Source organism: Myodes glareolus, chromosome 6, assembly GCF_982192425.1.
Source record: "Myodes glareolus chromosome 6, mMyoGla1.1, whole genome shotgun sequence".
NCBI lineage: Eukaryota > Metazoa > Chordata > Mammalia > Rodentia > Cricetidae > Myodes > Myodes glareolus.
In genome coordinates, this window is record NC_142031.1 from 2,382,516 (window position 1) to 2,402,806 (window position 20,291).

The 20,291-nt window shown below is 52.5% G+C and overlaps 1 protein-coding gene across 9 annotated transcripts in view; it reads left to right on the forward strand.

Annotated features, from left to right (window-relative positions):
• The window catches only part of Prdm16 (PR/SET domain 16), a 316,131-nt gene extending 299,942 nt beyond the window's left edge, over window positions 1-16,189 (forward strand). For 7 of the 9 annotated variants that reach the window (XM_087906788.1, XM_087906791.1, XM_087906789.1 and 4 more), the window contains exons 13-17: window positions 3,288-3,457; window positions 3,623-3,797; window positions 8,775-9,011; window positions 9,792-9,966; window positions 11,255-16,189. In XM_087906788.1, coding sequence (XP_087762914.1) covers window positions 3,288-3,457; window positions 3,623-3,797; window positions 8,775-9,011; window positions 9,792-9,966; window positions 11,255-11,389 — 892 coding nt within the window. In that variant the 3' untranslated portion in view covers window positions 11,390-16,189. The remainder of the gene's footprint in view (window positions 1-3,287; window positions 3,458-3,622; window positions 3,798-8,774; window positions 9,012-9,791; window positions 9,967-11,254) is intronic. The other 2 variants (XM_087906796.1, XM_087906797.1) reach the window with 2 other exon arrangements.
• Window positions 16,190-20,291: the final 4,102 nt, after the last annotated feature.

Sequence of the window (20,291 nt, forward strand, 5' to 3'; positions counted from 1 at the left end):
CAGCATACTTGGGCGCAGGCCTTCCTGGATCAACCTGGAACTCCTGATCGGGCCTGTGACTCCCGCTATGTGGATGCACACCTCCCAGTATGCAGCTGTGTTGCCTTCGTTTCCTTCCCAGCTCCTGTTCCGTGTCCTGTGTTAGAAAAGCCGACAGTGTCCGGCGGGGCTGCAGGTGGCTCCTGCAAGTCCTCTTTCTTATTTATTTTTATTCTTAGAACATTTTTTATCTCTTTTTTCCTTTTCTGGCCTCACTTTTAAAATGATGAAGCCGTGATGGCTGGCGGTAGCCCTCCTATGTCTCAAGAAAGATGCTGGTGCCTGGAGGCCGAGAGGCAGGGCTTCACCCTCTCCTGTCTTACGCATCCAGGGCCACAGGCACGGTCACAGCAAGGTCCTCCCAGAGCTCTCTGCTGGGCCTCCTGTGCCCTCTCATTTCTGTGAGCACAATGGCGTGTTGCTTTATGCAACACGGCTGTAAATTTCCCGAGCCGTCTGTCGGCTTATTCACAGTGCAGAGCCCAGCTGCTGGGTGAACTCTGCTCCCTCACGGCCGTGGGCTCTCTGCTCCCCTAAATTTCAAGTGGACGTCTCAGCCTGGGGCCGTTTATTTAGATTAGAACAAGGAGAGGCTACATCCAGAACGCTGCAAGCAGACAGAACGCACAGCCCATCCCGGCTCCAGAGCCTCCCTCCCCCGACATCCTCTCTCCGTCTCACTTCATCCCCAGCAGTCCCGTGCTTAGGAGTCTATGCCAGAGCTGGGGTAAGGGGTGCGCGAGGGGACCTGTCAAAGTGTCTCTGCATTTCCTGAGGAACCAAAAAAAAAAAAAATGAACTTTGTGATATGCTTCAGACAGACAAGCATACAGGGGCTGCCTGGCTGACCTGTGGCATCTGCAGAGAACTCTCTTCCTAATGGAGAGAATTCCCAGTCCCATGGGCAGCTTGACTTTGGCTTTACTCTGCAGATGCAAATCAAGTTTTCCATTCCTGAGAGATCACCCCCAAAGAGCAGGAAGACCGGGCCTGGCTCCATCAAGGTGTCTGTGTGTTTTAGGGTGTGTGCGGGGAGCACAGGTGAGAGGTGAAATTCCTTCTGAACTGTTGCATCTGTCGGAGGTTGCAGAGTGTGGAGGACTGAGGTCTGTTGCTGATCAGGCTAAGAAAACCAGCAGAGATACCTCCAGGGCATACTTTGCAGGTGGTCTCATGAGTCAGGCTCCTTCCCAGGCTGTGGGAAGAAATGCTGCCACCAAGGACACCCACGTGCCCTAGAGGCCACTCGGCAACCAAAGATAGGAGAGGTCCTAACCTGGGCTTCAGAGGAAGGGCTGGCTCCTGAAGAGCCTGGCAAGGCAGCTGAAAGTATAAAAGGAGCCAGGGGAGCCTGGCCTCGGGAGGGCTGGAGGCTGAAGGTACTGAATAAGTGAGCTGTGAAGAGCCGTACAAGGGCTCAGGGCTGGGGGTGTCAGTTGTGGCCAAGTCTATAGGAAGAGCCTGGGCAAGAGGAGGGGCCCCTCTCAGAGCAGCCTCCCCTTCTCTAGGGCCTTCACCTCCCTAGGTTTTATCTGGCAGCCAGGGACCAGAGGACTTGCAGGCTCTAAGAGTCCAAGGGCAAAGTTAATAACTGCAACCCTGAAGGGTTCTAACCTCATCAGGAACAGAAACACAGGCAGACACACCCTGTCATAGCACATGGTCAGGCCCATCAGACACCCTGGGCAGGGGCCCACACAAGCCACCCAGACCTCCAATCTTCATCTCTGGGCCTGGCCCCTCCTCTACTGGACAGCAGAAGGCTATAAAAGCAGCTTCTGATACAGCCCCTCCTGGCTGTCCCTGGTGTCCTCGGGCATGTCCTCAACCACATGACAAAGGCTCGTGACCAGAGTGCTACTCCAGAGCAGGCCACCAGCCCCGAACCGCAGTGACGGCGGGGCCCGTAGGAATGCAAGCCTGCCGTATTTAGAACTGTCACGCATCCCCGTGGGTGAAGAAAAGCCCCCCATCTTTGTCCTCACTGAGGCTGACATCATAGGTTCTGGCTCCACTAAAGAGGGCGGCCTGTCTCATGATGCCGGCCCTGGAGATCTTGGGTATTGCGCTGTCACCTAACAGGACTCATTTCCAAAATATGAACATATACAGTCACACAAACATAGTTTTCAAGGGCTGTGTGCCTCTAAGATCCAGATAAGTACCCAAAAGTCATTGTGATGGCCAGTTTCACAGGTGTATGCTCATATACCTGAGCACACACATGCACTTGCTCGTGCACGCGTGCGCACACACACACACACACACACATTGCATGCATGCACATATATGCAATAAAAAGCGTGGCATCAGGATTGCTGCTGTAGGGTCTACCCATGTGGACAGGCCCTCAGGAAGAAGCTGTCAGACACCCCACACCTCAGACTTCCCACAAAGCAGACATTGCTCCTTTCCGAGGTAGCTCACGTGTGCTGCAGAGCTTGGAAGGTCCCTTCTTACATCACTTGCCACTCTTTGTTCTGGGCTTGGCTTCTTTGTTGTGGGCATTGCTTGGGCCTGTTATAAAAAGGGGGAGAACAGGCCTCCGTTCCCTGCTGTCAGGGCCACAGAGGCCACACCTGAGGGCACACGCACGGCGGACATCCCTCACTGCCGGTGGCCGCTAACTACATCATGATTTCTGATCAAATGTGTGCTAGCTGCTGGGATTGCTTTTCCAGTTTGAGTGCTTGGTAAACCTAGTGGGGGCGTGACAATAACCTGAGCCCAAGGAGATGGTGTCTTGAAGGGCTCAGTCGGGCTACTAGCTGGCCTCAGCATCAAAGCCACAAGGCCAAAAGTCCCCACCTAACCTTCAGGGCTGCTGAGAACGTTAGATAGTCACACTGAGTCCCTAAGTGAGATGGGGCTTGGCTAAGTCTTCAGTCAGAGGAGCCGGAGCCAGGCCTCCCTGTGAAGATATTCAGCCTTCCCATCTCAGGGTAACCTGCCAGCCTCTTCTGCCTCTTTCCATGTTTCAAGGCTGCCCTCTTGAGGCTGACCGGAGAATGTCATCTCACACTGTGTCCCTTGGCTTCTTACTCCTTTCACTAGCTGGGGCAATTTAAACAGAGCATAGACGTCTCTAGAGACAGCCACCCTAGGATACATCTGAACTCTCCAGCTGGGTAGCCAGGTGGCCTCAGGGGCTCCACAATGGCTACAACTGCCGTAGAGACAGAGGTCTGGGCCCTGTCCCGCCACACGTGATCTCCTCTCCTCTGAGGCAAGGTGCACCTGTTTTCCAGGTGCAAGTACTGTGACCGGTCGTTCAGCATCTCCTCCAACCTCCAGCGGCATGTGAGGAACATCCACAACAAAGAGAAGCCGTTCAAATGCCACCTGTGCAACCGCTGCTTCGGGCAGCAGACCAACCTGGACCGGCATCTGAAGAAACACGAGCATGAAGGTGCACCAGGTTGGTGGAGGATGGGCAAAGCAAGAGCGCTGGCAGGGAAGGTTCTGTGGGCAACTCCACCCCTCAGACTCTCTAAGAGACAGTTTCCTGAGACCACCTCACGCGCACACTGGCACGGGAGGCTGGAGGTACCCAGAATGCCCCTGACACTCAACCCTTCCACAGTGAGCCAGCACTCTGGGGTTCTCACCAACCACCTGGGCACCAGCGCCTCCTCCCCCACCTCCGAGTCGGACAACCATGCACTTTTAGATGAGAAGGAGGATTCCTACTTCTCCGAGATCCGAAACTTCATCGCCAACAGTGAGATGAACCAGGCCTCTACTCGGATGGACAAACGGTAAGAAAAGCAAGCCAGCGGGGTCTAGACTCACCCGCTCCGATGGTCTTGCTTAGGGTGCATGCATCCCTAGCCCCTGGAAAGTTCTAGGCCCCACATGGAAGAGGCCTCAGGTTCTATTACTAGAAACAATAAGAGCCCCACAGTCCCTGTGTGTGTTCTTGTCACAGCATCTACACTAAGGGGGGGGATGAAGGGAGAGAACACCTGTGAGTTAATGGACGTTAACTCAGGCCAGGTGGCAACCACATCGTGTGCTTCATCCAGCCTCTTGTCGCCAGATAGAAATGCTTCCCCTGAAAATACGCATATGGAGAGAGAGGCAGAGAGACAGAGACAGAGAGAGAGAGAGAGAGAGAGAGAGAGAGAGAGAGAGAGATCAACTTACAGTGAGGCTATCTGATGAAAACCCCATAAAGTAAAAAGATTATTATTCAGTGATGCATTTAATAGACCTAAGCCACCAAACACAGCTCAACAAGCCCACCCCCTGCCCCCTGCTCCATGACACTCAGAAAACACACTGTAGGCTGCTACACAGACCACCTAGCATGGAGCCTAGTCTGTAATAAAGACACAAACAACTCGTGTGACTGACCAAAACCCCACCCACGTCTAAAAACACTGATGGTACAGTGTGCCGTGGAGTGCTGGCTGCTTCCCTCTATCCTCGGGCTGCCTGGGAGCCCTGCCCAGCGTCTCATGGGCATACTGTACCTGTGCACAGCACAGCATGGGGAAGGTCCTTCATGTCCTCTTCACACTACTGTAAAATTAGAAACCTTTGTAAGTCGGAGGTGATTTGTACACACACACACATGCACACATGGACATATTTACCACATGTGGATGCACACACACACACACATGGATGTGTGCAAGTAGGAGCACATATATGTCTGGTTCTGTGTGTGTGTGTGTGTGTGTGTGTGTGTGTGTATGGATATGGATATATGTACTCAGGTATAAACTTGCACATAAACACACAGAAATTCAGAATTCAGCCAGGCTCTGGAAGTGTTCTCTGAAACCTCACATTCAGGCTCCAGTGTGCCCTTTATTCGGGAACTCTCCCTTCTGCATGAACCCCTCTGTACCCCAGAAAACTGATCAGAGAAGTCACCGAGAAACAGAAGTTCTATACACCCCAAGAAACCTCGGCATGGGATCTCCAGTTCTGAAGAGGAGAACCAGAGGCCCATGGAAGTGGGGCACCAGAGACCCGTGGAAGTGGGGTACCTTGCTGTAGCCCACAGACAACCCAGAACCCAGAGCCAGGACCCAGCCTTTATTGCACGAGCCGTCATGGACCACAGCCCTGTGCCACCAGGGCCCAGCTTACTCCCATCCACTTTGAGGGGGTGAGGGAGGGTTCCCCAGAGACATGCTCCCTCAGGCACCTGTCTGCACCTCCAGGGAACGCAGTCTGCATCTCCCTTGTCTCTAGTGCCTTTGGCGGAAACCTGTGCAGCCCTGTCCAGATCACCAGTGCAGATGCACTTGAATTCTGTTTGCTCACAAGTTTGTGGTCTTACTGGAGGTCCCTGACTGTGGAACAGGGCTAAGGCTACAGCTCCCCATCTAAGGGCCCTGACATACCCATCCTGGCTTCAGGCACGGTGCTCTTAAAGGAACCTGGTCACTCAGGATGGGACATGTCTGAGAGTCACCCCCCTATTCAGCAACTTGATGCCCCCCTTCAGAGGAAGCTGTGTGTGAACCCCATAGCAGGACTTCCCTGACCCCACAGAGAGCAGAAAAACATATCCCTGTTGTTAAAGACAAGCTCAAAGCATGGCTTTCTCAAGTCCCAGGGCAAAACCACCCAAAGAATGACGAAGATTCATTCTTAATGGGGTGGACCAGGGCCAGGCATGGATGGGCTGTCAGGGCCCTGAGCACTCAAAAGACAGCAAGACCTTCCTACACTGAGATGCAGTGGCAGACCAGGGGATCATCCACATGACCTAGCAGAAGAGGAGGCAGTCGTGGAAGGGATAGGAGAAGCTGCCACTCAGCCTAACCTCATCATGGGTGTTCTGACAGTGCTCCTCACAATCCTCCCCCATGTTCAACACTGCTGACAGCATAGCAGGGCCCGAACATGTCCAGCCCCTCCTAAACCACCCAATCTATTGAGGGAGGTCTCCGAGGTCCAGTTAGCTTTGTCCTGAGAACTGAGGAAGCTCCCCCCATCACTGCTACTGCTGTTAGATCAAGCATATGTGAGGTTGCCATTACTTGGTGGTCTGGTAGGGAAGGGAGAAGACCCAGCTAGGGTTGGTACCCACATTATCTAGGTCTTGTTCACTGCTGAGTCCTTCCTTTAGTGACCAGTGAAAGCCTAATGCCTCCCAGATCAACCGAAAGGAATGGACTTGTGCTGAACTGTGTCCCCAAAGGTCACCTGTGAAATCCTAACCCAGTGCCTCTGGTGGAGACTAGGGCTGATGTTTCTATAGAAGTGATCAAGTGGATGATGGGAATACTTACACAAATGGCACATGGCAACACACACACACACACGTGCATGCATGCTCATAAGAAGATAAAAGCAGAGGCCACTGTTGACCAAGGACTAAGGGAGATGCTAGATTTCCACCCAGAGTCCCAGGAACCAGCTGTGCTACCACATTGACCTCTCAACATTTTGCCTCCCATACTCTGGGACTGTCAGCTCCTGCTGCTATGAGCCATGTCAGCCAGGATGCTAACATGATGCCCCTAGGGCAGCTTCCGGCCCAGCCTACTGTCACCTGAAGCTGACACCAGCCTGCCAGGGCCCCTGCTGTCCCTGTTGGACTGCACACGACAGAGTGGGCATGCATGCAAGAAAAGAGAACATAGACTCTGCTCCCAAGCAACAGGGTTCTTTTAACTTTGCCCCAGGGCAGCCAGTAGGTGTGGCCTACTCACCTGGTGAATGTGACCCAGGGCCAGGCTGGGCTCTTGGCCCCCATTTTTCTTCCTGTCCTTAGAAGGGACTGTGAGGGCCGAGGATCCAGACCCCACCTGACCTTCACTGCCAGGAGATGAACTCAGCATATTCTTGGCTGGCCCCCAGCACAAGTGACAAGAAGCCAGTGATATATGGCACCTTGAAGCCTATCGAGACTCTTCTGCCTGTTCTGGAGGGCAGGTCAGAGGCAGTGTTTCTCGTGTGGGAAGAAATTGGTGACCTGGGTGGAGTCTGCAGAGCCGCTCAGTCACCTATACAACCTAGGCCTGGATACCACTTTGCAAGTTGACCCCGCTAAGATGCCGACTTCATCGAAAAAAATAACTGAACGCCCCTCTCCCCCAAGACCACGAGAACTGCCTTGATCAGCCCCCCGAGAACTGTGTGGGAATAGAGAGAGGAAGAACTGGGGGCTCTAGATATGGAATCCAAGACTTGTTTGTCTTTTGCTGTGTCCTCTGCTGAAGCAAAGGACCCTGCCCACATGGCCACATTCCCAGGGGCACAGAGTATGGTTATTGACGTGAGCATGAGCCGGACTAGTGATGCTCTTTGAAGGAAGTGGATCTGCTCACCCTCGTTTATGAGGAACCAAAGCTCCAAAGTCTTGCTGGGACCTGGATAGAGGGCTCACCAAGAGCACTGGAGTTTGCTCCCCAGCACCCACACCAGCATCCACACCAGGCAGCTCACACCAGGCAGCCCATACCAGCACTCACACCAGCACCCACACCAGACAGCTCACAGTCACCTGTAACTCCAGTTCCTCTTTTGTTGTCCTCATGCACACGCATGCACACACATCTACACACAGACATGCAGAAAGATGGAATCTTTCTAAAAAAAAAAAAAAAAACTTGCCCAAAGGATTGAGGAGATGGCTCAGCTGGTGTGTCAGCAGGAGGGTCTTGAGTTCAAGCCTCAAAATCCATGTTTTAAAAAAAGAAAGAAAGAAAAAGAGCTGGGTGGTGTTGATGCACGCCTTTAATCCCAGCACTTGGGAGGCAGAGGCAGGTGGATCTCTGTGAGTTTGAGGCCAGCCTGGTCTACAGAGCGAGTTCTAGGGCAGCTAGACAGATAGAAACATTACACAGAGAAACCCTGTCTCAAAAAAAAAAAAAAAAAAAAAAAAGAATGAACATGGTACAACACCCCAAGTCCCCAGTGCTGGTGATGCATGGTCAGATAGCTTTGGGACTTACCGGCCACCGGTCTATCCAAATAGGTGAGCCCAGACCAGTAAGAGACTCTCAGTAGATATGGGTGGTTGAGCTCTGGCCTCCATGTATACACATGTGATTGTACTCATGCATACAGTGTGTGTGTGTGTGTGTGTGTGAGAGAGAGAGAGAGAGAGAGAGAGAGAGAGAGAGAGAGAGAGAGCACCTGAGATCTGCCTAGGCTGCAGAGATCCTAGGAAGCGTTGAGTTAGAGCCTAGACTGTAAGCCAGAGCCAACGTTCCCTGAAGCCAGCCCATCCTGACAGTTATGTTCTGTTAGCAGCAGCAGCCTGAACCTCACCCTCATCCCCCAGGTTCTGTGACCTTAGATCCTCATGCCTGGCTTGGAGTTGCGTGCACAGTTGGGTATCACAGAATCCTGGGCAGGATGGCATCTGGAAACTTCTACACCCATGTCCTAAGGGTGCCCTTTGTGTGGCACCCAACCCCAGCACCAGTGCAGGACCCTCCTCTCCAGGCATAGTCTTAACTTCCTTCCTAATACCCACATTTCGCACTGGCCCCCAAATGACCTGGTATCCACCCCTCGGAGACCCTGCCCTGTCCCTTTTTTCTCTCAGGGTGCCTCCATCTCTTCTGGATTTTCCTAACCCTTCCATCACTCTCTCTCCTCGGTGAGGAAGTGGGCAACCGCCTTTAGACCCGTTACTCCTTTTAGTGACCACAGACGCCAGCTCTTTCTGAAGGACGGGGAAGGCCAAGGGAGGCCACCTTTCACGGTCTGCAGTAAGGAGAAAGCCCCCTGAACACAGCCAACTTCCTCTCCTGTCATTTCAGGCCTGAGATTCAAGACCTGGACAGCAACCCCCCGTGTCCAGGCTCAGCCAGTGCCAAACCTGAGGACGTAGAGGAGGAGGAAGAGGAGGAGCTGGAGGAAGAGGATGATGACAGCTTGGCCGGGAAGTCACAGGAGGACACAGTGTCCCCCACACCTGAGCCCCAAGGAGTCTATGAGGACGAGGAGGATGAGGAACCACCCAACTCCCTAACCATGGGCTTCGACCATACCCGAAGGTGGGAGAGGCCAAGTGGCAGGGATCAGGCTGGGCGGGAGGACCTGGATACAAGGCCACATTAAGGAGACACCTCCAACCTGGTCTTACCTCTGTCTGGCAGGCGCTGCCACCACAAGGCTTTGGAGCTAGGGCTGAGGTGATGCTAGCCAGAGTCCAGGGCACTGGGGGAAGGAAGGGGACAGTGTGCTCTGCTGGCCCTGACTCAGGAGTCCTCAGCTCTGCTGTGCAGTTGTCCATTATCCCATCCACCTGGGGCAGCAGGGTCCAGCCTCCGCTAGGCTGTGGCCCAGCACCCATGGTTTTAGACACTGTGCAGGCCAGAGCCTTGTCCCCATGTCCTAACTGTTCAGTTACTTCAGCAATGGGTGACGCTGCCAGCATTTGAGATGCCCTGGGCTGGCCCTCTGGAGCCAGCATTTCTTCCCCAGTCTCTTGGTCCTGGGGGTGGGTAGGGCAGCCAGGACCACTCCAAAGCTGCCCAGAGCCTCTGAACATTAAAGCTTCCTTCCCACCCTTTATCCTGAAGACCAGATTGCCTGCTGCCTGGGATATGTGTGCACGCACTCACCCTTCCTGCTCTCTGCCTATTTGCTCTCCCACATCTGTGTGGCTTCCCATCTGGGTGTCTGTGTGTCGACGTGTCTGTCTCCTTGTGCATGTGGCTCGCGGAAACCTGTGCCATGCATGCAGGCATGGGGACCAGCCATGAGGCACTAGAGAGAGGCCACCAGTGGCCAAAGAGCTGACCCCAGGCCCCTCTCCCTGGTCCTTGGTGCAGGTGTGTTGAGGAGCGAGGAGGCGGTGTGTTAGCTTTGGAGCCGACGCCAACCTTTGGGAAGGGGCTGGATCTCCGCAGAGCAGCTGAGGAAGCATTTGAAGTTAAGGATGTGCTTAATTCCACCTTAGATTCTGAGGCTTTAAAACAAACCCTGTACAGGCAGGCTAAGAACCAGGTAGGTACCCAGCAGAGCCCTCGTCCGTCCTCACACCTCCTCTTGGCTTAGACAGTAAGCGGCCACCACGCCTCCTTAACCAAGGATGTCTGAGCTCTTCTGGCTATAGCTATGCTACGCCTGGAGGACGTTCAGATCCACAGCCCCCATGCCCACTGCATTGTCTAAAGAGAGAACCCAATAGCTGTAAGTCCCCAGCACCCTGGTAGAGCAGGTGGGCTGAGGGGTCAAAGACAGATAACCATGAGCCAGCTCTTGGGTCATGAGTGAGGGCCACTTTCCCAATTTCCCCATCCTGTCTCCAGTGGGAGCAGCTGCCTGGCTCTTCTTCCCTCTGAACCAGGATGAGTGGCTGTCACCCATCAGTTGATCACCGCTTCAAAGATGGAGCTAAAACAGGGTACCTGAGGGTACAGGCTTATCCAGGGCACTTTCTGTGTTCACATATCAGGGACAGTGGTCATGGGACACTGCACCCCATTATTTGGACATCAGAAGGGGCTTGGCTCTCATTCTACTCTCTGCAGCCTCCCCAGCACCACCTCAAGATTTTCACCCCAATTCGTCTGTGTGTCTGTCTTCGTCTATTAACTAATTCTGTCTAGCGTTTGCTCAAGGATAGAGAGGAGCCATATTGGGCTTTCCTAGTACACACCTGTAACCATAATCTACACTCCACACAGCCCCCAACCCTGGTACATCCTGCCCTGTCCCAGGACATGAGGCAGAAGGATGACCCCGTGATTGTCTGAGGCCAGCAAACACAGCCCATTACCTTATAATTGCATCAGCTCAGAGACACTTCAAAAAGGAGCCCACCACAATCATTCAGAGTCCCCCAGGGTTCTTGCCAGTAAGCAAAGGTATTCCCACTGGCACAGAATGAAAAATAACTCTTGCCAATCCCCAGGATGTTTTCAGAGCAGACACCGATTGTTAGGTTTTTGTCAGTCACTAGGCAGAGAAACGGGGCTTGGAGGGAGGTGGGAATGCAATTTTAGGGGAGCACCCCAAGAGTTCAAGGATCCTAGGGGACACGGAGGCCCCTAGAGGGGACTCCTGTGTCCTGCTGTCACCCTGGGCAGGAGAGGCGCCCCCTGCTCTCATATACTCCTGTCTCTCTCTCCCAAACTGGAGAGTCTGGGCCTCTGTAGTGCTTTGTTTTCCTTTTTCCTTCTAGACTGGGTGGGAGCAGGGGTGGAGGTGGGGATCAGACAGGCAAGGCTCGGGTCTACCTGCCTGGAATGCCCCTCACCTGTCCTCCGTGTGCTACCCTTTCCCCCACCAGGCGTATGCAATGATGCTGTCCCTCTCTGAGGACACTCCTCTCCACGTCCCTTCCCAGAGCTCACTGGATGCTTGGTTAAACATCACGGGAGCCTCGTCAGAGTCTGGAGCCTTTAACCCCATCAACCACCTCTGAGGTCCTGGAGGCCCCAGGGCCGGAATCCAAAGCCAGGGTCCCAGCTGTGGGAGATGGAGAAGGGGCCGGGGGGAAGCGCCTTGACACCTTCGATTTGCCTCACCTCCGCTTCCAGCCCCACCCACCGTGGCTCAAGTCCAGCTTCTCCAATGAAACTCAGAACCTGAAGGTCCCTCGAGTATCCGTTGACCTTCACCACCTCTCAGAACTGGCCTCAAGGACACGGTCTGCAGTGGTGCAGTGCCCGGCGGCCGCCCAGGAGCCACTCATGGGGAGCCGTCTGTCGGATAACTAGTAGGCAGGGGTGGGATCTCTATCCCAATAGGAGCCAATTGGCCGCACCTGGGCAGCCACATGGTATGAAGGAGGGGAACGGAAACAAGTGGATATGTGCTACGGAGAGAGACCTCGCAAATGATTTTTATAATGAAAATTACATGAATAACCCTTTTGGTAATCTTATTGACTATAGAGTCTATTTAAGCATGTGGGTTTTAAAAAATAGACAGTATTTTTTAAAAATCAAAAATGACTTGCAAAATGTTTTTTAAAAGTAATTTTGCATTGCTTTGAAATTTCAGCTTATTGGCAAACCCACACCTGCCAGGACATCGAGCTCTGCTCGGGTGTGCCCTTTATAATGTAGATAATGGAGAATTTTCTATCCCTAACCCTGTTTGTACAAGCCAAGGTGATTCTGGGTGTCCCCGATGCAGGATAGAGGGCGTGGAGCCATCTGAATAGCATGCTGACTACACAGGAATTCTTGGTCATGGTGCCTGCCTGCAGGCTTGTGGAGGCCAAGTCAGGGAGGTTGTCTTGCCCCATGCGACCTGCAGAGGAATCCACTGGTCCCCACCCAAGACCCCCCAATTGTATGGGGAGGTCGGGAGCTGGTGGCTGAGGTCTTCCATGCTGGACACCTAATGGTTTCTCCCCTCCAACAGCCCCAGCGCTGGCCCTGACCGCCGGTCTTCTGAAGCCAGGGCTCTGGGCCGTATCTAGGCCTTCAGCCTTCCACTCTTCCCAACCCTGGCGGCCTGATGTCCTCCCCGTGGCCGCTGAGCGTGGGAACCTACCCGTCTGCTCCACCACGCCGGGACGCCGAGCACTACCTGTGCCTAAGACTCCAGATCAACCGTATAGCCGCCACTTCTGCTCTCTGTGTGGGTTCCTGGTGAGAGGTGGTCAGGAACAAAAGGAGGATCCAGGGGACCTGCCACGCACAGAGCAGAGACAGCACAGCCCCCGGGACCAGATGCCTCGCTCCCTTGGGACAGTCATGATTGTCTAATTCTCTGCTTGGATGGGCTTTAAGTTATTCCCATAGGGGCCAACTTCAAATAATTTCTTTCTCTGATGGAATTTACCTTAATCTGTATATAACTTGTAATTTTTTTTCTAATTCATTTCTTTCCTTATTTTATTTCTTCCTTAACAGTATTTTTGGCATTGGACAACTTATTCTGAAGAAATCATGTCAATTTAAGTATGTAGTGAAGGACCAAAACCGTGTGATAAGGTTGTGTGCTGTGTGATCGGTAACCAGGGAGTGGGGCAGTTGTTAATGTGCCAAATACCCTGTGTCCCTCCCTTGAGGAGTCCTGTGGTCACCGCTGCCCATTTACCAGACAATCATATGATTTTGTTAAATTTGAGTTTTTAAAACAAGTGTTCTATTTATTTTATTATTTTGAAGAAAGAACAAAAAAAATTGAGTATCCCAACATGAAAAGAAGGGGGAAATCCTTCCTGGATTGCCCTTTTAAAAAAAATGAGAGGTAGTGTCAGTGTCAACAGCCATGTGCAAGCATGTGCAAGCGTGTCACACATGGGCATGTCCGTGTCAACAGCTGTGTGCAAGCGTGTGCAAGCGTGTCACACATGGGCAGGTCAGTGTCAACAGCCGTATGCAAGCGTGTGCAAGCATGTTACACATGGGCATGTCAGTGTCAACAGCCGTGTGCAAGCGTGTCACACATGGGCATGCCAGTGGGTCTCTCTGGGAGCAGCGTGAACATCAAGCAGGTGTGTTCCATGAATGTGGTGGCTGTTCTGGGGCCAAGACAATCATCTCTGCTGCTGCTGAGTGGTCCAGGCTGTGCTGGAGACTCGAGGGTGACATCCCTGGAAACACCATGACCCTGCAGGTTCCGGCAAATCCCAGTGATGTAAGACAGAACAGTCCAGCGTGTGTACCCAGAAGCACATTCACGTGTGCAGAGCAGGGCAGCGGGGACCCTCTTCTGAGGAACGTGCCATAGTCAGGGTTGTAGGGATTTATGGGCCCAGCCGCTCACACTTCTCACAGGTTCACGACATCCTCTCAGTGAAGGTCTAGGCCTCGGCTCAGGAGTTCCGGTTTCCTCCAGGTGGAAGCTAGACAGGACCCCTGTATAAGTTCAACCTCAGACATACATGTCCCACTTGTGTAAACCCCAAATTATATGCTTTCTTCTGAGAAAGAGTAAGACGTGTGCTTTTTCTTTTTTCTGCGATGTGACTTTCTATCTCCAAAGTGGGACGTCTGTCTGGATAGAGACATCTGTGACCCTTTTTCTCCAGCAGCAGAGCAGCTAAAGGCTCTCCTTTTTGTCCTCTTTGGCGCTCCCAGTTCCGTCCTCCTCTGTTAGCCTCTCGTTCCTTCTCAAGAGTCCCAGTTGTGCTGTCCTGTGCTTTGCCCACTCGCCCCCTGCCCCCAAGAGGCAACGATGGCAAAGCCCAGATTCTCCTGAGCAGTCAACCCTTGGGCCCAGCCCTGGCTTTGCTCTTCCCCCCTGACAAAAACAGCACTGATCCCAAATTTATCTGCATCCACACTGCATGGCCCCCAGACAGTGAGTTCTGCCTACCTGACATCTCTGCACTCTTGTGGTGCCCAGCTGACTCGAGCCAAGCGTCAGGCACAGAAGATTCTCTCAGGGTCATGGAGCTGGACCAGGTGTGAGTTCCAGGATCCTGACTGCCAGGATCCAGACCATGCCTGTTGCCGTGTGCATGGAATGGCAGGACGCGTGTCCAGCCAGGACTGTTTCCCTGATGTTGTCCTTATGATTGTTGGTACTTGCCTCCCAAAATAGAAATTCATGAGGAGGCCTCCTAGCCTGTACTCCCTCCAGCCCCAGACAAGGCCCCATTCTTCCCCTTTGACAGCTGCCTTTTTTAGGAAGATCAGGTAGGAAAGATGGGGCTTCACCATCCTGCAGGCAAGGTGGATCCTGCATGCATGAGACAACCCAGGGCATCCCTGTGCCAAACCAGCGGCGGGTAAGCACAGCGTGGCTGAGCCTGCCCAGTCTGAGAAGGGCCCTACTTTCTAAGACCAGGAGAGCATGTGATCCCCAGACCCTGACTGACCTAACCCCTCTGCCTCTCAAAGCTCAGACCCACAGGGCCGTTGGCTTCCTCTGCCACCTCTGCTTCCTCAGTGAGTGTGTGAACACTTGCTTAAATACATATCACGTGTTTTAGACTCGAAGCGCAAAGCACTGGATTGTGGTCCCTAGTCCGTTCCCCCCTCCCCCTTCTCCCCGCCCAAGTGACTGAAACCTACTGAACTTTCACTGTGCTGTTCCAAGTAGGGAAGAGGAGGCCCCCTGTGCTGCTGCTGGGACAGGAAGGTGGGGAGTCTGTGATGGACGGTACCCCCTCTTGCCAGTGGACACTGGGACACTCCTGTCCACAGAGACCAGCCGGGTATCCAAAGCCATGAAAATTGTCTCTGTAGCCCTTGAGCGATACTGTGACGAGATGTTCTTGCGTGATTCCCAGAGAAGTTCCTCTCTCGCCATTCCCGTCACGTGTTTGTCTAATTCCTTTCTGTCGCCAGTTCAAACCACCACTCCCAGGAGGGAAAAGGTTGAGTCCAGAAAGGCAGCTTGAATTTCTAGATGTGCGATTCACTTGCAGAGCGGAGGAAGCTGGGGATTTTCTTCCCTGCCTCCTGTGGCACCGCTACTCCCTCCAGCATGGGGGACGTGGGGCCCTGGTGTCAGAATACTTAACTTAAAGCCTGTGCGTGTGCGTGCGTGTGTGGGTATGTGTGGTGTGTGTGTGCGCGTGCATGGGTGTGGTATGTATGGATTTTGAACCAATAGTATATAAATATAAATATAAATATATATATATATCCCTGACACCTGTGAGAATCTCGAAACTGTGCGAGTGTTGCCATTGTCACATTCAGATCCGACTCAATTTGTTTCTGTTTCTGTTTTGTTTTGTTTTTCCTTTTAGAACTATATAGTGTTGAGAAAGAAATAAAATGCAAATGTCTGGTTTTCATATAATGTTAAAGAGTTAAAAACCATGGAGGAGGAGGTTGGGGTCTATCCTCGTCGCCTTCCTTTGTAAATTGCTGTTGTGTTAATAAGCTGTGCATGGCTCGTGTTTAGCGGTCATTATTGTGTCTGTTTGTGAGATTTTTATTACGAGGAAAATCCCGTAGATGCACTTACTGAATATGTGGTTAGGGTCTGAGTCAAGGCCAGGAGGCCCGAAACGCCCATGAAAACGGACCGCCGTTCCTGATGACTATGGAGATCGCCGTGGGAGAATCATGCGTTGAGGAGACGCGACGTAGAGAATAGTCGAAAGTGATTTTTTGCAGATCTCATTCTGAGGCTTGTGGCAAAGACAAATGTACTTGTGTAGAGATTTCTGTAAGGTAAAAGCCAGGAGAGGCTGGCTTTGAGGTCAATGCTGTAGAATAGGATGACTGGATACCAAATGTAATCTTTCCAATGCTACAATGAATTTATACATGAGATTGATATGCAATAAATCTGTGTGTTTTTCTAAGGCTCGTTGAAAGCTTCATTAAGAGAAAACCTGGTCTCTGGGATAGGAGGGGTGCCCTCCCCCAAGTCTAGACTGGCAGGGTCTGGGTTCTAGGCCAAACCACCCTCTCTGCTTGAGCGGGCACCCTGGCAGTGCCCGCTTACTTGCCTTGCACCCAGGTAGATGAACAGAGTTGAGCGAAGACCCTAGGGCTACTGGGGAGAGAGTGGGCTTGGCCTCCCCCAGAGTGCCTCTGCTGTGGAGGCCCAGGAATGTCCTGCTGTCTGCAGTTCTTCCCTCCAGCGTCCCATCCCCAACTTGACTCTGCTCTGGTGGAGAAGCCTACAGTGAATAAACTAAAGAGTGCCCAGTGTCTAAGCCTAGGCGTCTAAGTGCAGCTCCGGGCACTGCCCTGTGCTGCCTCTTAAGGCAGAGGCTAGCTCACTTCTTAGGTAAACAATCTTGCCTCCCACTGCCCATCTCTGTCCAGGGTCCCTGATTCTCTCCTTGGCTCTTCTTTACCGCCTCCTCTTGCCCCAGCTGAGTTATCCATTCTCTTCTTTCTTCCACAGGAGGTATGGCTAGTTTAGGGCAGTGGTGCCAAGCAGTAGATCAGTTTGCTGCACAACGGAGGTTGCAAGCCTGCCTTCCTGCAGCTACCAGGGATGTCCTCTTAGGAGGACTTGTCTGGGGCTGCCGGGGGAGCGCAGAGGAAAAAATGGCTTGCCACAAAGCCCAATGACCTGAGTTTGGTCCCTGAGCATCCTCAGAGTAGCAAGAAAGAACTGATCCCCTCAAGTTTTCTCTATATGTATATGTGGATGGAGGAATTAATGGAAAGTAGGGGGTAAGTGAATAGATGGTGGATGCAGGGATTGAATGGACAGAAAGAGAGGGGCTGTAGGTGGAGAAGTGGATGGGTGATGGACGGAGGAGCGGAATAATGGGTGGATGGATAGGTGGAGGAATGGTGGGCGGAGGATTTGCTCTTTGATCCATCACTGATCCTGGGGCTTCTGGACCTCCAAAAGCTCCCCAGGGCCAGGACAAGTTCTGACCAACGTCATCAGAAGTAGGGCTCTGAGGCTCCCTAATCCACAGTTCCTGTAACTGCCAGAAGAGAAGAAATGGAAGTTGATCTTGGCATGAGATCTCAGGCCCAGATCTGGGGTGCCAAGCCCTTGTGTTTTCTTAATGCCATCAGGTCGAGCGCGGGGGTGGGGGTGTGCAGCGCTAAATGTCTCAGGTTGTTTTCCTTCCCACCATGACTGACGAAGTGCCACTGAGATCTTAAGCCTGGATGGTCAGCTTTGGGGCTCATGCAGGGGTCTGAGGCCCAGGGTGACTTGAAAGGTTCTGCTTTGGGAAGTATATTTCCATCCTCCGCCCTCACTGAAGGCCACATTCCCAAAAGAGGTTCTCTCAAATGGCATGACAGTGACCCACAGAGCCCCTATAATGGTGCTTCCCAGAGCTCACCACACTGGGGCTCCAGTGGAAGGAAAACGATCCCGTTTTGTCCAACCTGGCAGCCTCGCTCCTCATTAGCCCCGGAGAGAGAGGAAAACTCAGTGGAATCGGAGAGGGGCCGATAATGGCTGTATTGTTGGGAGAACCCCAGAGGGAAAGGGAACAGCGGCCGACAGGAGATTGCTGACAAGTGGACTTTGTCTTCCAGCAGCCCGGTCCCCACATAAAAGACTGAGGAAAAAGGCCCCATTTTGGAAAAGGGGGGATGGGTGTATTAAGAGGAGAAAAAAAATGTGTCAAAGAAGAATCTGTTTTCTGGGAAGAGAGGGGCTTTTCATTGCCATTCAGCTTTCCTCGGGGCCAAGGAGCTGCTGGCCATTTGCAGGGAAACTATTTTAGGGAGCGCTCAACCTTATTCCCCATGCAGCCAAAGTCTTCCGCAGCACAAGCTGTGTCGTGGGGCACAACATCCAGGACCAGGGCTGTGTGTTTTCTGCAGTCGAGAAGTGCCTGCTGTGTGGGTTGTCCAGGGGACTCTGGGACATGAGGGGGGTCCTCAGTCATGAGCTGAGACTGCAGCCCTACTGGAGAAAAGCACATGTCTCCCTGCCAGGGTGGACAAGGCCATTCCACAGCTCCATCCACTCCAAAGGCAACGTGTAGAGGAGAAAGTGTGGTGGGGTCTAGAACCAGATTTCACTAAATGGAGGGTGGGGGCCGCCCTACAGAGAGGCTGGAGCCCCCATGACCTGACAGAGAGTAGACACGGGGTGGGGAGGTTGCTCCTGAATTCCTAACCCCATCAGGAGCACAGGAGGTTACAGAAAAACGGAGAGGTGGCTGAGTGGGATCAAGGATCAGGCTTAGTAATGTGGTGCAATCCTAATCTATCAGTTAAAGCTCCACAGCGCAGTGTGCTGGGTGTGCACGACCCCAAGCTCTGCAGTACTGGGTGTGCAAGACCCAAAGCTCCGCAGCACTGGGTGTGCAAGACCCAAAGCTCTTCAGTACTGGGTGTGCAAGACCCAAAGCTCCACAGTGCAGTGTGCCAGGTGTGCACAACCCCAAGCTCTGCAGTACTGGGTGTGCAAGACCCCAAGCTCTGCAGCACAGTGTGTGCATGACCCCAAGCTCCGCAGTACTGGGTGTGCAAGACCCAAAGCTCCGCAGTACTGGGTGTGCAAGACCCAAAGCTCCACAGCGTAGTGTGCCGGGTGTGCACGACCCCAAGCTCCGCAGCGCAGTGTGCCGGGTGTGCACAACCCCAAGCTCTGCAGCACAGTGTGTGCATGACCCCAAGCTCCACAGTACTGGGTGTGCAAGACCCCAAGCTCTGCAGCGCAGTGTGCCGGGTGTGCACAACCCCAAGCTCTGCAGTACTGGGTGTGCAAGACCCCAAGCTCTGCAGCGCAGTGTGCAGGGTGTGCACGACCCCAAGCTCTGCAGCACAGTGTGTGCATGACCCCAAGCTCCACAGTACTGGGTGTGCATGACCCCAAGCTCCACAGTACTGGGTGTGCATGACCCCAAAGTCTGCAGCGCTATAAACGAACTCAGTCCCTCTGCAAGAGCAACAAATGCTTTTAACCACTGAGTCATTTCTCCAGCCCCTATACTTTATATTTTTAGAGCCATTTTAGGCTTATAAGGAACTTCTCAGAAATAACATGTTTAGTTCATACCCACAATCCCCCAGGATGGATGTAGGCCCTACTATTCTATGACATTTTGTGTTCTGACAAATAAAGCTTGCCTGGAAATCAAAGGGCAGAGCTAGCCACAAGTTAACCATAGAAGCTTGGTGGTGGTGGCTCATGCCTTTATTCCCAGCACTCAGGAGGCAGAGGCAGGCAGATCTCTGTGAGTTCACGGCCAGCCTGGTCTACAGAGCGAGTTCCAGGACAGCCAAGGCTACACTGAGAAACCCTGTCTTGAAAAACAAAACAAAACAAACAAACAAAAAAGATTCCTTTGTGTTTTCTTACAGCATTGCAGTTCCTATATTTTGAGCACTGAATGATATCCCAAACTGGAATATACCACAGTTTACTCAGTCATCCAGCTGTTGAAGGACATCTTGACTGCTTCCCACTTGAGCAATTACAAATAAGTATACCATAAACATCTCAGAACAGGGTTTTGTATGGATCAAAGTTTCCAGCTCCTTTGGGCAAATAACGAGGGTTGGGACTGCTAGATCACACAGTGAGTGCTTGTTTCCCATCATGGCTGCATAGCTTGGCTTTTATCTGCAGTATGAGAGGCCCTGCAGCCCCACACCCTTGCCAACACTTAGTTTTGTCAGTGCTCCAACTTTGGCCACTGGACAGTGTACAAAGCTATCTCCCCATTGATTTGACTTGTATTTTCCTCTTCAGCAGTCTTTCCCATATGCATTCACCATCTGTGTGTGCTCTGAAATGTCTTGCGTAAGCAAAGGCTGCACTTTCCTTTTCCCGCCACCCAGACCCAAATAGTCACACAGAAATGTGTTAATTAAAACTCTGCTTGACCAATGGCTTAGGCATATTCCTAACTAGCTCTTACATCTTAAATTAACCCATTTCTTTTCATCTGTATATCACCACAAGGCTGTGGCCTATGGATAAGGATCTGGCGTCTTTCTCCTTCAGTGGCTACGTGGCATCTCCTT